The sequence below is a fragment of the Rattus norvegicus genome, chromosome 14 (genome assembly GCF_021556685.1).
Source record: "Rattus norvegicus strain SHRSP/BbbUtx chromosome 14, alternate assembly SHRSP_T2T, whole genome shotgun sequence".
In the NCBI taxonomy this organism is placed as follows: Eukaryota; Metazoa; Chordata; class Mammalia; order Rodentia; family Muridae; genus Rattus; species Rattus norvegicus.
Genome location: NC_141547.1, coordinates 34532501 through 34551906, shown reverse-complemented (window position 1 = coordinate 34551906; position 19406 = coordinate 34532501). Strand labels below are relative to the sequence as shown.

The 19406-nt window shown below is 43.7% G+C and overlaps 1 protein-coding gene across 3 annotated transcripts in view; it reads right to left on the bottom strand.

The window, feature by feature from the left end:
• Usp46 (ubiquitin specific peptidase 46) overlaps positions 1-19406 on the bottom strand; it is a 69204-nt gene that overhangs the window by 21507 nt on the left and 28291 nt on the right. For all 3 annotated transcript variants that reach the window (XR_015636524.1, NM_001191596.1, XM_087582481.1), the window contains 3 exon segments: positions 16666-16746; positions 12363-12576; positions 9429-9658 (listed from right to left, as the gene is read on the bottom strand). Coding sequence is in view for 2 of the 3 variants with exons in the window: in NM_001191596.1 (NP_001178525.1) it covers positions 9429-9658; positions 12363-12576; positions 16666-16746 (525 nt within the window). In the remaining variant the exon portion in view is untranslated.

The window sequence follows — 19406 nt, the reverse complement described above, 5'->3', positions numbered from 1 at the left end:
TGTGGTGGTGCTGGTGGTGGTGACTATGGTGATGGTTGTGGTGCTGGTGACTGTGGTGGTGCTGGTGACTGTGGTGGTGCTGGTGACTGTGGTGGTGCTTGTGGTGGTGGTAGTGGTAGTGGAGGTGGTGGTACTGCTGCTGCTGCTGCTACAATTAAAGGGGAATGCACAGGTTAAACATGCACATCAGTAGACAGAAGCTTAAGGACCACCTTTTGCAAGTGCTATGCTTGGTAACTGACATAAGCTCTAGTATGTGAGAGATACATAATAACTACATGGATTGCCCAACTGAAGCAGAGCTGAATGAAGATTAAGATACCTAAGTCAGTGCCCTCTCACAGGCAGAAATATGATTCATTTTCTTTTTAACACATATTTCCCTTTTTACATTTGCTCACAAATATTATATATTTAAATTGATAAAGTGTTCTCTTAACTGAAACAGCTCCTCCCTGGGAGAAAACTAAAAGAATTATGACCAAGTAGAATCACACAAAAATTATAGACGGTGGGGTACAAAGAGGCACCCAAGCAAACTATTCTATGAGATCTGATGCAACTCTTTTTCAATTTAACGGTTTCAGGAGAAAGGTGGGATTCTCATTATGAAACAGAAGAAAGTTGCTACATTGTTCTCAGTTCTGAAGACAAAGAGCTCTCAGGATGAGAGTGATAAAGCTCTGCTGGGTAAGTCCACCTTTCGGGGAGATCAAAGTCCTATCAGGAATTTTTCTGTCCCCACCCTTAGAAGTCACAGTGCTAAGGAGGCTCGGTCAAGAACTATACTGCAGAAGTATTTGAATTTTTGACAAGGAGAAGCTGCTTTTGTTTGTTGGTTGGTGGAGGTGGTTAGAGGATTTTTGAGGGAGGGGGTTCTTTTCTTTCAAGCAAGCTGCCAAGAAAGCATATTCTTCCCCCACACAAGGATCTGGTCTAAAGAAAAATACAGCTTGTCTCCAAGGAAACACATTACTAAAAGATTCCAGCACTCTCAGCGTGAACAGCCTACAATCACTTCTCCTTTCTTCCCTTAATTCTGAGCCTGGTATCCTTCCCTCAAAAAAAGAAAGAAAAAAAAAAAAAACCAGCCCTCCCTCCTTAAAAAGAAGAGAAATAGACCCTACTTGCTCAGTTTTAAATAACTGTAACTCATAAATAGATAAAATCAGCCTAAAGATGATATTTACATTATGAGCAAAGGAGGCCATCTTTAAATGTGTGCCTACCTCCCCTGATTCCTTTTCTGAATTCGTAGGAAAGGTAAGGGTATCTTAGGATTCCACGATGATGATGGTGCCCTTGCTGGAACCCAAGAATAAACTCGGGAATGGAGCACCTGCTGCCCATCTGAAAGCCGAGCCTCAGAATCTCCACTGAGTGCATGAGCCTGCCTCAGCCAGCTCCACACTCTATCTGCGTGGGTCTCAGAGGCTCTGCTGGAGCAGTATGACCCTCTGAGAACTAAGCAAAAAGATTTGCAGAATTGGTTCTGTTAATACAACAGTTCTTTGCGTATTAGTTTGACTCCAGCAACAAAGATAAAATCTTAAAGCCACAGAGAATCCCTGAAAAGCCACAGATCTTGCAAGGCAAAAGCTCAGTTTTACAAAGAAAGAGGAATTAAAATAAGCAAACGCGAGCGAGATTAAGCTCCAGCTGACCTAATAAATCTTGGGACGCAACAAAGGAACAAGCAGTCAGATGCCAATGGAAACCCTGACACCCCAATTCAGAAGCGCCCTCATCAAGGTTGTGTGGACAAGTGAGCTCTGATTACCCCTTAAAATAGACCCTCCAGACCCACGGCAAAGGAGACCATTTGTCTCCATAAATCCTCCCTTTGGCATCTGGGCTGCAATCATACGCAACACTTTACCAAGAGAAAGTCAGGAAGTCAGCCGCTGTCTTCGGAACTTGAAGACTCGTACAGAGGTTTTCCGCAACTGGAGCAACAAGAAGAGGCTGAAGTAGGGCAAAGGCAAGGTACCCCAGGGGCTAATTTGCTACTCAGGACCAAGGACAGCTTAATCCACTGTGAGATTTCACAAATGGGGGCTTGGGCAATTCTGACTAAAGTGAGCAGACAGCCTGTCCTATGACAGTCCTCCGAGGGGTCCCCAAAGGAAAGTTCGATTCATGGGTTTTATTAAATCCCAGTCCTGCATAGTCAACAAGCAGGAAGTCCAGAGGTCATGCACTTTCTTAGAAAGCCCAAGGCTTTCTAACAATTAAGGCTGGCTAAAAATGGAATGCATCCTTGGGAGATTGGGTTCCCTGCCTCTGGCCGGTGTCCATTGGATGATGGTGACCAATTGGCTGGGACACCATAGAACATACCCAGGCATGGGTAAAACAAGGATTAAATGATTCCTAGGAGTCTGTCCAGCTCTGGGATATAGGAAAATAGAGAAGACTATTCAAGAAAGAAATATATATTTTTTCCTTATCTCGTGTGCGTGCATGTGTGTGTGTGTATCTCAAATGAGGGAGGGTTAAAGTTTTCTCTATCTGGATTCCGAATGACTCACCACACAGAAATGATAAGTACCATAGTGGATATAATATATTAATTATTCACACTTGCTTCATATAATGTATTCAGTTTCAAAACATCATATTATGGTCTAATTTATACATTGCATATCACTTTAAAATAATAAACATGTAAGTCTTTAATTCTGTTTTCATTTTCTGCTTTATTTCATGTTCTATGGGTGTTTTGCATTCATGTCTGACTAGGCATAACATTCGTGCTTGGTGCCTACAGAAGCCAGAAGAGGGCTTTAGATCCACCAGAACTGGAGTTACAGGTAGTTCTCAGCAAGGGCAGTAACTACTGTTAATCTCTAAGCCATTTCTCGTATTTACTCTTATTTTATGACTGTTCGTCCACATGTATGTATCATGTGCATGCAGTGTCTACTGAGGACAGAAGAGTGTGTTAGATCCCCTGGAATTGGAGCTCTGGATGGATGTGAGCAGCCATGTGGGTGCTGGGACCAAACCTGGGTCCTCTGCCAGAGCACCAAGTGTTCTGACCACTGAGCATCTCTCCAGCCCCAGTATGTGCACATAAAATCAATATAAAGAGATTGTTCGATCCTCCGGAAAGAAGCACTCCAACATATAAACAGTTCCTTTAGAACAAATACTTTCATATGATTGAAGAATTGGGGAGGAATATTTAGATGCAGGTTCCTGTCTGACCTAACCCTTCAGGAAACAAGGTTACACGGCAACTTCTGCAGGGTGAATTCTGAATGCAATATTTGCATGTGAGGGATCATTTGTTCTGTTTGTAGGGTTTTTTTGCTTTTTTTTAAGCTATAAATATGGCTGAGCCTATTATCAGAGTCATCCTGAAAATCCATGCAGCACGCTGCCAAGGTGGATTTACTAACAATGTTCAATTAACAAGCCCAAAGGAGGGGCCAGCCGCAGATGTGCTGCAGGCTTCCCAGCTGCGAATCCAGAACACAATGCCACATGGCTCTGCTCTCTGCCTCGTAAGCACATGGAATCGTCCTCACTTCCTTCACGGGGCTTGGTTTTGAGATTGTAATTACATAACTGATTATTCATCTTGTCCTTCAGATCGGCGTGTATGGTGGAAATCGGAGAAACAAGGCGAGCACGCATCCCCTGTCTCCATCTCTCCACACAGTGATGTATGTGTTGGGAAACCAGTCACTGAATAGAAGAATACTTACCCAGCCATTAGATAGCAAAGGTGATGTGGGGGTCGGCCGCTAAGAGTGTCCACACTCGTGCTGAGGAGAGGGCTCAGTGGGCGAGAGCTCCTCCTTGGAAGCACAAAGACCTCTCTTCAGAACTCTAGCATCCACATAAAAAGCAGGTATGGCCATATGCTGTATGTACCCCATATATGTACCCCAGTACTAAGTGATCATTGCAGCTTGCTAGCCACAGCCTAGGGAAGAAACAACAGGCTCCTGGCTCAGTAAGAGACTCTTTCTCAAGGGACCAAGGCACAGAGCAATAGAGGATGACACCCGGCATCCTCCTGTGGTCTCCATGTGTACGCATGCCTGCCTGCACACACATGCATAGACACTATACAAAAGTAAACAAAGAGAGACAGATGGACAGAGACACAGAAAGAAATAGAATGCTCACATATAAAATGCTCACATAGGGTACAAACTGGTATAGTGTTGTGGGGACTGGACACATTCTAATGATATGAATGATAAACAAAATCTCATACATCTACTTTCAGGAGACCGAGGATAATCTCCTAGAGAAATATGGATTCTGCGGCTAGATATTATTACAATATCCACGGCAGCATGGTTCACAGTACTCGCCCCAAAGTAAAAGTGAACAGAGAGAGTCATCAACCATAAACTTGGTGAATGCATGTCATCATTCATCCAGTAAGTCACCACATGGCAGTGACAAAGAGTGAGCTAACACATCACATCAAAGACATAGTGACCCTCACCAGGGATGCTAATCAAAGGAGCCGGGATACAAAAGGCTACGTGACTGTTCGTGTGAACAGCAACAACAACGCAAACCAAACCATGAATCTTAAGGATATGGAGAAAAGCAGCGAGTCCCAGCAGACATGCACGGGACGGAGAGCTCAGAATGAATGCAAAATCTTTCACAGAAACATGGTTTTACAAATATGTTGACTGCCAAATAGACAAGCAAAGGAGAGAGTCGAGTCAATTTCATTAAAAAACTAGTGGGGAAAGTATGTTACAAGATAATTACAAATAAAAATCCACGAGACAAAGAGGAAGCTACTTGGTTACTACAAAAACACAAAGCGGAGACCAACACAAGTAACTAACTCTACTAAGCTAACTGCCACCTCGCCAGAACCAACTGCTTTACCTAGACCGCCTGAAGATGAGCAGGTTCCATGACAGCAATCCTGTGCCTGAGGGGTACCCTAGAAAGAAGTTACACACACACACACACACACACACACACCAGACGTGTGTGAGAGCGTTTCCAGCGCTGTTGTCTCAGAGAAAGCTAAAAACACCAGACTGTCATCAAAGAATGGGAAAATAAGCTGTGGTATATTCCTGAAATAAAATACTACACAACGATAAAACAAACAAACAAACAAAAAAACAAAACAAAACAAAAAACAATGAACCGCACTGTACACAATCAAATGGCTGAATCTTAAAAGCAGGAGAAAAACAAGTTCATGAAGGTGCAGAATTGACTACATATCTAGGAATAAGCACGCAGAGATACTGTCCCTAAAACAAGGCGGTGGGCTAGAGAGCAGGCCCAGCAGCTAAGGCACCGGCTGCCCTTTCAAAGGACCCCAGGTTCAGATCACACCGTCAGACAGCTCACTTCTCCAGCTCCAGGGCACCAGATGCCTCAAGCCTCCATGGGCACCTGCGCCCACATGCCGACCCATACACCTACACACAACTAAAAATAAAAATAAACATTCTCAAAAGCTGCAAAGCAAGAGCTAAGAATATATAAAGCTAAAAGTAATGATGAACTTGGAGGCAGGGGGTGAGAGGAGGAGAAAAGTGAGATTGGTCAGAGGCACTCTGGTGGGCGATAGAGTGAGGGATATGGCGACGTGCGCAAGGTTTTGTTTTTAAGATGCTGCTCCAAAATCAGCTTTTTCCCAAGGAGAAGCACTGAGCGTTTCAGCCATAATCCAGTAGGCCCCACGCCCAACATATTCATGGCGTTGTTCTATGGCTGTTGTTGGTCTTGGTGTGGGGTGTTTGTTTGCTTGTTTGTTTGTTTGGTTTGGTCTTGTGGGCTTTTTGTTTCCTCTTGGTTTTCTGTTTGTTCTGATAGTCAGTCTTTGTTATGTTGTGTTTTAGGAGAGAGAAAGAAAGAACATGGACAGGGAGATGGGAATGATCTGGGAGAAGGTGGTGGAGGAGAAAAAGATGATCAAAATATACAATGGGAGAAAAAATTAGATAAAATACTGTTCCAAGCCTTCCTCTGCAAGTAAGTCTTTCAGTGTATATGAACAAAAGTCTTTTGGGGACTTCTCAGAAGCAGACCTACGAGAGAACTGCTGGTATTTTATTGCAAAAGTTGCATGAATGGGGAGCCAGTGAGATGGCTCAGGATGGGTGACAGGGACAACAGGACAACAGTGGTAAAGGCTCTTCTACCAAGCCCGATGGCCTAAGTTCAAATCCCAGGAACCACAAGATAGAAGGAGAGAGCTGACACTTGGAAGCTGTCCTCTGACCTCCCACCACTACCTTGGCATTTGCACATGCATGCATGTGCGCGCACACACCCACCCTACCATACATATCATAAACACTCCACACCCTCACATGCATACACCCCACACACACCCAACACACACACCACATACCCTCACACCCCCACACTATACATACCATACACGCCATACACACACATACACACACACATACACACAAACCCCACAGCCTAACACACACCCCACACACCCATAACATACATACACACCACCCCATACACTATACATCATATACACCACACACCCCTACATGCACACCACACACACACACACACACACAAACCCCACAGCCTAACACACACCACACACACCCATAACATGCACACTACACATACCCATAACATACATACACACCACCCCATACACTATACATCATATACACCACACACCCCTACATGCACACCACACACACACACACACACACACACACACACACACACACAGAGCATACACACATTCCACACATACACATTCCTAATTTTTAATTAGGTAAATAACATCACAAAAAAGTTTTCAAAATGTAGAAAATACTATATAGGACAAACAACCTGATTTCTTCAACAAATGAATCAGAGAAGGGAAAGGGAGGGTGGGGGATAAATTATAAATTAACACAAATACTGGTATTTGGACCATAAATATCCAACATTTGAACTGGGGAGAGGGCTCGGTGGTTAATCACTTGCTGCGTAAGCAGGACTCAGAGTCTGGACTCCCAGAACTCACGTAAGTGCTGAGTGGACATGCTAACCCACTTAAATCTCTGCCCAAGAAAACAAGACAGTGGGGATCCCCAAAGCAAGCTGGCCCTGGAGATCAGCCGTATCAGTGAGCTCTGGGCTTTAGGAAGAGACGGGGAAGAGTGATGAAGGATGATTCTGACATCAAGGTTATGCCTCCACATGTATGTGCACTCGCATACACTCACCCCGGCCACACGTATACATGTGAAAATAGAAAATTAAAAAACATAATTAAACAGCTGCTATAAGAGGACACAACCAGGCAGACTTCAACAACTGAGTGAAAAATAGCAGAATTCTTTTGAGGTGTGAAAATAGTATTGTGCTGTTTTAAAAGACTCAATTTTTAGTGACGTACACAGATGATAAGTAAATGCAAATGAAATGATATCTGGTGTGTGCTTATAAAATAAACCAGGCTGAGGGAGGAGAGGGGCGGAAGGAGGGGAGAGCTAGTTAGCGCTCTTCATTCCTCGAGCTCACACACACACCTTGCATGGTACTGTGTTCAGTTTTTGCATCCACTTGGACTTTACTGAAAAAGGAAGCATAAAAGATCAGAAAGCAGGGAGGGGAGGAAGGAAGGCAGAGACCCAGATAAATAGGATTATGCCAAATGCTAATCTCTAGACTTATATAACCGCAATATTATTTTGGAAAAAAATGTTATAAATTTATCATCTCCAGATGGAAAGGATACTTGTAATTTTTAGTCTCCTTCTTTCAAATATTGCTAAATGGGGGCCAGAGAGGTGGCTCAGAAGCTGACTGGGGTATGTTCTGAAAACACACCGCTCTTGTTCAGAACCTGGATTTGGGTCCCGACACCTACATAGGGCAGATCCTGTAACCCCAGCTCCTGGGGATCCAACAGTCTCTCGCATCCTACGTGAGCATCTGCATGAATGTGGAACACATAAGTTCACACAGGCACACACACATACATGCACATACAATAAAAATAAATAAAAACATCTTTTAAAAGCACAAATACAAAAACTGGGAAATTAGTTTTTGTCATGGGATCAGGATAGGATGTCCAACACTTTATGAAATGGCCCTAAACACGCTCCTGCCATTTTTCTCCTAAGTGTTTATGTGCAGCAGGGTTCTCAGCACTAATGATTATAAAAATCAAAATATTGATCACCTCTGAAAAACCCAAAGGGTGTTCTGTATACCGCAGCATCAAAGAGTCAGCCATGATTGACTTCTTTGTGTAAAGATAAACAAGTACACACATCTCACTAGGATGCAAATATGGTTTCAAGCGTAATACATGGTAAATTTATATGGACCCCAGAGAACGACTGTAAAATAAATTTACGATTATTGTAAATGTTTGGTTTTTATGCCTACTTTATAAACCAGTCATATAAAATTTCTTGGGCTAAAAAGAGGTCACAAGTAGAAAAAAAAAAAAAAAAAGCTAAGAAGGCCTGGTTTAAATCACCCAAGAGGGTTGGCCCCATTAACAGCAGTGGGGCAGACCGTGACGAGGCAGATTCTGTTAAAAGCTGCTTATCTCTTCTCCCCAGAAAAATGTATATTCAGCCGGGTCTGTCTGAACCAAGAAATCCGAGAGTTGTAAAGAGACACAGACTTGCTAAGGGTTTAGCAGTCAGGATAACTGACAAATGGCATTCATTACAAACTTTGCTATGTGTCAAGCACAGCGTGCATTAAACAGACGCCACCAAATCCACTCTTCCCAGACACCAATGGAATAACGTGCTCACCATCCTTGTTTTACAGATGAGGACAGAAGACAGAGAAGAAAACTGCAGTGTCACAGGAAGGTTGGAAATGTCTGTGCGAGTCGGGGCTAGCATTGAAACTCAGGCAGCTGGGCTCTTAACCTAGCAAAATATGAAGTCACTCTCAAAGTTTAAATATAACAAGCAAATAATGTCACTCTGAGTCACTCCCTAGAGAAGATTGCCTTAAATCCAAATGGCCAGATACAACCAACTACACAGGATCACTCCATAGCTAAATGAATGCTGAGATGGGCCTCTCACCTACCCAGCTGACTACAAATAGAAGTGAATTTTCCCTTCCCTCTAAGTAAGATACACCACCTTAGACTCCCAGAAGTCATGGCAATAGTCTCTACATCACTCATGACCTCTTTATGATGAGAACCTTATTAAGTGGGTCACGGTCTAGTCCAATAAGTTTAGCCCTAAAATCCATCCATGGAGTGTAGTAACCCAACATCTCAGGGCATTTGTCTCCAACACTCTACTCCCGCCAGCTGAGTCAGACATCACGATGAACCCACACTTCCAAGAATTTGCGCCTGAGCTTCTGAGGCATAGTAAAACAGGCTAGCCCCACATGTACTGCAGGCAACAGTAAGCGTGAGATATCTTAATACACACATACAAGGAAGAAGGATGCCCCCGCCCAGTACTCACAGTTTCACAGTTCAAGCATCGAGTTTCGTTAGTGAGTGTTCCCTGAAAAATCTCGTGGACCCAGGTGAGTTCTGGCTTACTATTCTCTGCCGGCTCATTCATGTTGCCATTTTTTAATTTCCCGTTTTGTTTTTCCTGTTTCTTCTCTTCCTGCAGGATGTCCGCAATAGTGTTTAGCAAATAATTTAAAAATTCATGAGCATCCTGCTGCATGTAGTTATCAAAGAGATCTGGAAAGGAGAAGGTCATCATTTCACACTCTGCATCTTCAAGAGCGAGAAGACATATTTAGTTCTCCGTGCCAAGCTTCAGTAACTATATCCAAAGACTGGACAGCCGTGGCACAGAAATGTATTTCATCTCTACTGTGCAATTACAAATGAGTAACTTCTCAAAGACTCATTCCTTTCCATTTCCTACCACCCACCAAAAACTAATATCCGGTATTTCCCTACAGTCATCTATAACAACGATCCAAGGTTTAATTCATTCTAGAAAAGAACCAAAATTACGAAACAAAAACCTTGATTAAATATCTCTTGGTTTTGTCTGTATGCATGCAGTGTGGGTGGAGGAGCACACACGCGAGCAGGTACACACTTGTACATGCGTATTAAGAGGGCAGAGGCTGACACAGGAACCTTCCTCAGTCACCCACACACTATCTGTTAAGAAAGGGTCTCTCCCTAACTCGCTGACTCTGGTATTCACTTATTGGCTAACCAGCTGGCTCCACCCACCCCTTTCCCCGCCTCCTCTTGCTGGGATTACAAATAGGCTACCACACCTGCCCGGCTTTCAGCTCTGGGGATCTGAACACTAATCCTCTTACTTGCTTGAGTACCTTATCTACTGAACCCCTAAATAGCGATTCTTAACATGTGACCCCCCCCAATGACTAATTAGTCATTGAGTCATTTTGCCATAGCAACTACATTCTCTTCCTGTGAGCCATATTAAACCTAAGGTCAGCCTGGAAAACTCTTACATGAAAGATGAAAGAAATATGAAGTATATGTGAACAGACAATTTTCCCATAGTGCTCCTAAAACAAACACAAATGCCCTAAGCCCACTGCTGCCCCTGCTGTCAGGACAAGCAAGCAGCTAGAAGCCCCTACTGCTAGTCCAACTACTCACAGCTACACTGGGATGGTTGGCTTCTTTCTTTATTCAAACCACATTTATTCTAGCATACATAAATATTACGACTTCTAAAAGCTTGCTATCAAACTAAACAAAACTTTGTAAAAGAAACACTGGGTGAACTGTGTAAGTTCATTGGAGTAAAGTGGAATTTAGAGAAGATACAAGTTGTCCCATTAAATAGTTCAATAATCAGAAAAATCAGTGTAAAACTTCTGGAATATACAATATATTTCTATCACCATTTACCCTCCAAAAAACAAACAAAAAAAAAATGCTGACTGGAAACCTCGCCACTGACTTTTGTAGTGTTCTGGCCTCAGCACTGACAAAACACACAACCAAATTATCTCAGAAGAGGAAGGATGTGTTTGGACTCGAGGTTCCAGAGGGTTCTACCCTTACTTGCTCAGCCCCAGACACGGGAGCAATGGGGTGCACCTCACAGTGCACAGGAGACACAGAATAGGAGATAGACTACGAACCAGGTGTCCCCTTCAAAGGCTCACTCCTGTGATCTACTTCAAAGCTATGTCCCAAATCCTAAGGTTTCCATGATCTCCTGCAACAACACCACTGTCAGAGAATCAGCAAGCCCAGACGGGACATGTCACATCCAAACTAGAGCACGTTACTTCAAACACACCAGCGCCTCTTTGGGTAACCTGTGCTACATTCACAGTTCATGAGGTAGTGCTGTTGTGCTCAGTGAGTGCATCAACACGTCTAACCCTAGGTGTACAGCACTCAAACTTCTGCCATGAACAATGTATTTGATCCTTACACTGATCCTTTCCCAGAGTGTGGCATGTTAAAGAAAGAAAGAAAGAAAGAAAGAAAGAAAGAAAGAAAGAAAGAAAGAAAGAAAGAAAGAAAGAAGATAGAAGAAAAGAGAAAGAAATCATTCTAAGTAGGATGTCAAATATCAGTTTTTAAATTTATATTCTGTTTTTTTGTTTGTTTGTTTGTTTCATGTATAATGGGAAAAGAAGAAATGTCTTCTACTGAGCAGTGGTGGGGCACTCCTTTCTTCCCAGCACTGCAGAGGCAGATGGGCTCTCTCTGAGTTCAAGGCCAGCCTGGTCCACAAATCAAGTTCTAAGATAGCCAGGACTATAAAGAGAAACCCTGTCTTTTCCTTATCCTTTTCATTTTCTAATTTAATTAATTATTAACTAATTAAATTATAAAAGGAGAGGATAAATTAATTAACTGATTAAGTTTCAAGTTTGCAACAGGGTCTAAACATGTAGGTGGCCTGGTTTAGGTGTCATGGAACTCACAGTAATGTCCTGTCTCTGTTTCCTGAGGTTTAACATTACACACTAGGACACCTGCCCCCTGTCTCTCTCTCTCTCTCTCTCTCTCTCTCTCTCTCTCTCTCTCTCTCTCTCTCTCTCTCTCTTATTCATGTGTGTGGGGTAGCTATGTAATTGTATGTAATATGTAGGGTATTAGATCTTCTGGAACTGGAGTTACAGGGCTCAGTATGGGTCCTGAGAACCGAACTCAAGTCCTCTAGGAGAGTTCACTCCTGAAATGTTCACTCTTAACCGCTGAGCTCCAGTCCCTGAAACATCTTTTCTTAAAAAAAAAAAAACACTGTGGCTGATCATACTTACTGTCCCTTACAAAAATTAAATAAGCTTTTCATTTTCTGGCTACACAGAACCGCTGCTGTTCCCCATTCCAGAGCCTCGAACCCAGGATGACTGCAGCAGGACCGCTGCTGGTCCCCTTCCGGTTCCCTTGCCTGGAGCCACTAACCCGCGATGACCGCAGCACTCACCGTTCTCTTTCCTCAGCCTTGAAATGAACTTCTTTGGTGGGATGACGCCAACCTTCTTCTTCTGCGTGGCAATGCTGTGGAAAAGGTCTGCCAGGCACGTCAACAGGTTTTCCTTCTTTTTCTGCTGGGCCTTGTATGCCAACACATTCTCCCGGAACGGCCGGCAGAAGTACAATGCTTGGAGCACGGAGTTACAGTAGCATGTGTTCCCAAACTGCCAAAGCACAAGAGGAGTGACTGGAATCACATACATATATGTGTGTGCACCTCTGGGTAGGGGAGGAGAAGGAGATGCCAGGATCCAGGAACCTTCCCATCCCTACGTTCCCATATCAGCGCCCAACAGGGACAAAAGGTACAGCAGTGGTTCTCACCTTTCCTAATGCTGCAACCCGCTTATGTGGTGTCCCCCGACCCCCGATGATAAAACGATTTCTTTTGCTATTTCATTACTGTAATTTTGCTATTTTTATGAATTGTTATATAAATAGCTGTGTTTTCCGACCATCTTAGACGACCCCTGTGAAAGAATAGTTGGAACCCCAGAGGGGTCGGGACCCACAGGTTGAGAACCACTGGGGTAGCGTCATATACACACACACACACACACACACACACACACACACACACACACACCCTTAGCTGTAGTTTTACTTGCTATGCTTTCAGTTATGGGGAGTCAACCCCAGTCTATGAACATTAAATGGAAAATAAGTCACCTGTAATTTTCTATTGTACACCATTCTGAGCGCTGTGATGGATTCTCACACCATCCTACATCAGCCTGCCAGGGATGCAAATCACCCCTCAGTCTCCTAAATCCACAATATATATGGTACCTGCCCACTAGTCACTTGGTAGATATCCCAGGTATCACAAGTAACCTTTATATTACTTAACAATGGCCCCAACCTAGTCTTAAGAAACAAACTAATACTGATAATTTACTGTAATTATTCTATTTTATTAGAACATAATTTCATCTCTTGTGCCTAGTGCATAAATTAAACTTTATCACCAGTGTACATGTATAGAAAAAAACAGTCTATATAAAGTCTATATAAAACCATTCAGTTTTAGGCATTCATTTGGGGTCCTGGAATGCGCCCCCCATAGACAAGAGAAGACTATTAACTCTAGTGCTTTTCTGATCCATCAAAGTCTATAAACTTATAATAAGCACTCTGTTTAGGAATCTAATGAGCTCTGGTGCTCAGAAAAAGACAAGGAAGAAAAGGCACACAGCACGGAGACTCAGAAAAGCAGCTGGCTGAAGAAAAGACACAAAGTGATATAAACACGCTCCCCTGACCTCAGGCGTGGTGATGCACATTGCGGTCCCCACTCTTGGGAGGCTGAAGCAAGAGGACCATTGCAAATCAGAAGGCAGCCTGTATTACCCAATAAGTTCCAGGCAGCTTGAGATATATAGGGAGAACCTGTCTCAAAAAACAAACACCCTCCCATGACTGTAAAAATAAAAATCCAAATCAAAAAGAAACTGAAGCTCAAGAGGAGATGTATGTATGTGTATGTATATATACATATATATGTGTGTGTGTGTATATATATATACATGTATACATAGGTATGTATGTATGCATGTATGTATACATGTATGTATACATACATATGCACACTCACATACAATGCAGGGAGGTGGGTATTTAAGGAGTTAAGAACCGCTTGCTCAACCAAAGCCTTTAAGGAACAGAGCTTGTTTCCCTCTGTCAGGACTGCAGTGGCTGCCACCCCACAGTACAAAATCTCATGGACTCCAACGCAATGTAGCGAGAAGTGTCTCCATTGACCACCCTCCCTTCTTCTGAGTTACTCTGCCTCGTGTTTCGTCCAAGGTGGCAATTGTCCCAATATGTATGGTATCACACAAGCCCCTGGTCCCTCTGTAATCAGATTAGGGACCACACAGCAACACTCTATCCCTCTCCAGTCAGACACTGAGATTTTGACTTTGGAGGGAACGTCATTATCTCCCTGGTTTCTAAGTGACTGAAGCCTAACTCTGTTGGAGGCCCTAGCTGAGACCTGTACTTTAAGGCTGTTCACACTCAGTCAATAAACAGGAAGAAATTCCAAAGAAATAACAAGAGTCGTAGCCTAGATCACAAGATCTAGGCTGTAGAAGTCAATTGGAGCACAGACACCTCCGAATGACTTTGCGGCTAGGACATCCTAGACACAGTCATGTAGCAGGTGACAAACCCTTTCACACAGAGGCTGGTGCTGTCATAAATTACCAGGTAAGGAATCATAATTGAAGCTATTAATAAATACAACTCTCATAATTTTGCCACGAGGAAAGCAGCAGCCTTAATTCTCTCTCTATAGTCTGCATTGGTATTTTCCTTAACTAGGGAAAAATTCTCATGAATTGAAAAACTCTTTTCAGAAAGGTAAGTGGAGGCCCATGCATAGTGGCTAAAGTAAACTGTATTTAAAAACATTGGGTTTTGCCATTATGATACCCTGTATTTCTAGGTCCTAATGTAGCCTTCCTCTGTCCAGTCTTCTCTCTGTTTCTCAATATCTTTTACCCAGACACCCTTCAGTCACTATTGGCCTGGTCTAGTAGTCAACTCTGAAGAAATAAAAGGAATATTTTCCAAATGTCTACAATATGCCCCAACTTCATCAGAACCTCACATAGTGCCCCTCCCTCTCCTTCTCTCTCTCTCCTTCTCTCTCTTTCCCTCTCCCTCTCCTGTTCATCTTTCACAATTAGTAAATGCAGAAATGGAGGACCAGAAAGGCCAAGTTCCTTGCCTGGGATCACACCACCACTTAACAGTACTGGGAGAATTCAAATGTAGCGCTTTCCTTTATACCCAATGTAGCATTTACTTGCAAAGAATGTGTCCAACTTCTTTCTCTAAGCCCACCTCACAGCCTGACACTGGCAGGCTAGCAGAGCAACTGCTCCAGAAACCCACATGTCTGGAGCTAACACACTTAGCACCTAAAACTTCTATTCAATAAAGACACAGTAACATAGAAAACTCATAGGGGTAATGGGCACCCACTCTAGCACATGGTTCTGCCACCAAGGAAGCAGAGCAGTAAGTAAGGAACAGTTTCCTCCAGGATTGAAACCCTCCATCTAGCAGAGAAAGAAGCTCCTTACATAGGAAAGTGAAAAACTCAAAATAGTTTCAGGAAGTCCCTGAAACTGACCAGATTCACTAGACCCCTGCCAACAGAGCTAAACTACAAAGAAGACTCTGATGGAAGAAGCAGAAACCAGTCGCAGTGCTTGGAGGAGGTGTAGTAGACCAGAGTCACTTGGAAAGGACACTCTCCACCCCGCTGAGCTGCCTACAGGCTGTGCAGTGTGCACCAGGTCCCCAGCTTTGTGAGCTGTCACCATGCTAGGGTGGGCCTTGCTGATGCAGCTGCCTTTGAGTCATTTCTGCTCCTGTAACTCCTCTCCAGTACTCCTGTAAGTAAGCCCAATAAAATTCATTGGTTCACCAAACTAAACTTTGGTGGTACCTGTAATTTGGCCCGTAGTGAGCTCCCTATCTGGGATGACTAATGTGTGGGTTGCATCTCCCTAGGAAAAGTTTTGTCACACAATAACTGGGGCCAAGTAATTCCGGGATAATTGACTCTTGGTTCTTAATTGACAGTCCTCTCCTACCTCAAGTGGAGAGTCTACTTCTCTATCTATAGATCTCTAATATAAGCTATATTATTAGCCAAGCACAGGTAGCCAGCCACCAAGTCTTAAAACTCAAAGTGTACTGACAAAGACTGAGAGGTTCACGCTGTGAAAAAGGAGGAGAAAATAAAGCAGGTGTGGCCACACAGCTAACGAAATCACTCGGAGGTCACAGATACAAAGGGAAGACCTTGAGGCATGTGAGAAAGGGATGCAAATTCAATCAATAATGTAGCAATTAAGTCCTTTGCTGGGGACAACTACTAGAACATTTTTTTAAAGTAGATTAAAATGCCCTTCTTCAGCATTTGACTCCACTACTAATTAAAGTACTTTGAATAGAGATTAAAGTCATTTGAATAGAGATGACAACGGTGACGGAGAATCGGGCGTGCTCAGAGGGAGGCAAGAAACACTGTAAGTTCAAGGCCAGCCAGGTCTACAAAATGAGTTCAGGACCAACAAAGCTACACAGCTAGATCTTATCCCCCTAAACAAACAAACAAACAACAAACAAACAAACAAAAGTCCGCAAACAAAAGTCAAATACCCTAAAACATTGGAAACACTAACTACTTACATTGGAAACAATAAATACTTACATTGGAAACAATAAATACTTACATTGACCAATCCGAAGTAGTGTTCATTGATCGGAAACTGCTCTGGTCCAATGTCTTTTTCCAGAGCAGAGGCATTGGTGCCCTACAAGAAAACACAACAACAGTTCTGTGGCATGAAAACAGATGGGGAAGTGGGGTGATGGGAGCTGCTCCACTCCTCAAACAAGCATCCCTTGTCAGCAGCGTATGCCGGATGCGAGACACTACAAGTAAACCAGGAGACTCACTAGCAAGCCTCTCACTGGATTCCTTACCCAAAGTACTTGTTGCCCCAGCCCTGAGCTGTGTGGTTTTAGTCAGCGCCCGTTAGGTATGGATATTTGAGAGAGATACATAAATAACAAGATGACCTTCTGAATAAGACACTCCAAACAGCTGCAGCAGCTGGCTGCAGAGACAGAGGGCCTGGAAGATGGGACCATTTTCCAAGTTGATATCTTCATTCTGCTAAGGAATCCCTGACATCGGTTCAGCCAGGCACTAATCTGTAGGCCCAGGCAGTAATGAGAATGGTGAAGATTCAGATGTACATGCCAGCTCTCGGGGGGTTCCCATCTTCATACATGAAGACGGCCCGAAGCACAAAGCAGGCCTACCAGACAATACACCGGGAGCTGGTTACCACAGTGAAGAGAAGTAAGCTCAAGAGATGGGCTGGGGCCAGCGGGGACGCTACAGCTGAGGGGTGTGTGAGCGTGTGAGCTGTGAAGGCTGTGCACCTGCACCTTTGAGCAGAGAGCTCGGGGAACGTCTTACTGAGAAGGCTCTATGTCCAGAGAAGGTTGCTGATAATGGAGGATCCCATGTGAGTCCTGACAGCTGCCGGTTGCATCGGATTGCTAAGCACAGCGATGATGCAGCACGGTAAGTAACACCAACAGTCCTGTGGCAAGGACTGCGGTTTGCCCTCATGATGCTCAGAAAAACGAAGAACTATCTGTAATGTAAAGACTACTCTCAGTTGTCTACATCTGGAAGTAACTTAAAACCCCCAGAGGCGGGGTACACTTAGGAGGGATTTTTCATAATTAAACCATTTGCAATGGGAAGACCCATTTGAATCCAGATCTTGGGAGGTGGGAAGATCCACCTTTAATCTGAGCCAGGCCTGCTGGCAGTCTATCAAAAGAACATGGAGGAAGGAAGCTTGCTTTCTCCGCCTGCTTGTTCTCGTTCTCGCTGGCAAGTCCATTCCATCACCAGCAGTAGAGCCTACTTCTTCATTCTAGCTGAAGACCAGCTGAGATATGAATGCAGCCTCATGAACTGAACAACTCCTGGATTTCCAGGCCTTCGCCTGGGAGACAGCCATTGTTGAACCTGCTAAACCGCAGACTGTAACCAACTCCCCAAGGCTGAACTCAGGAATCTGTTTCAATCTTACCAAATGTTGCACAAAGCCATCCATCAAAGCAGTGAAGAAGCGCGCACCTGGGGCCAGTCACTGGTGATGGATGGTCATTTCTCTCTGAGATCTGAATGAGCTGGCTGTAAGGGGAAAAAAGTTCACTCCAGCCAGGGATCCGGTCATCCCTGGGAACAGGTTCCAGATACCGAGAAAGACACTCAGTCCCCTTACACAAATGGTAGAGCTTATAAGCCATGCATATCCTCCTCAGTGCTTTACGGCTTTTGCATTACTTACTATACCCAATATAATATGAATGCTATGTAAACTGTTGGTATGCTGTATAGTTTATGGAATAAAGACAAAGTCTGAAAGCTCAGTACAGACGAAATGTTTAAAACGTTTCTGATCTGTGGCTATGGAGTCCACACATGTAGGGGGAGCAGTCAGTAGGATCAGAGTCCTTTGCTGATGTTGTCCCCGACCATGTACAGCCTTCTATTTCTCAGGCTATCACAGAAGACTCATAGTTCACAGAAACACGTGGGTTTGGGAGACAGAGAACAGAAAGCTAAGTGTTTTATATTCAGAAAGTAACACCACTGGGCCTGGGGGCGAGGGATAGTGTATTGATTTAAGAGTATATACTGTTCCTGCACAGCGCCTGAGTTTGATCCTCTGACACCTAAGTCAGAAGGCTTACAACCTATAACTCCAGCTCCAGGGGATCTGGTGCCCTCTTAATTCCACCGACACCTGCACACACATATACAGGCAGACAGACAGACAAAACAAGACACACACATACACACACACACACTCACATTCCCACACGCACACATGCATGCATGCACCCATGCATGCATGCACGCACGCACACACACACCCGAAAATAAAACTTTAAGAGATTTCTAATGTTGTATGTTCTTTCGTTTACTCTTTATGTGTATGAATGTTTTGCCTGCATGTATATAAGTGTGATCTGTGCATACCTGCTACCAGAAGAAGGTGTGAGATCCCCATAGGACTGGAGTTACAAATGGTTGTGAGCCACCACATTGTTGCTGGGCTAAACCCAGGTCCTCTACAAGAGTAACAGTGGCTCTAAACCATTAAGCCATCTCTTAAGCCCCCGGTGCTGTATTTTAATTCATATAGCAATCATCCCCTCCTCAAGAAAGACACAGCCATGAAGTAGACTGGGAACCAGGCAAAATGGTCACTTGCCACAAAGCACAAGTTAAATAGAAAATAACTCAAATCCAAGTGACCAGAACAGCAGTATGACAGGGTCTTTCCCCCACGCTCACATTTCTGTGTGATGTTTCCCTCTCTTTCTGCTATGCCGCCATTGTAGACTCCTTTACCCACCATCTGAGTGAAGATCCAATGCT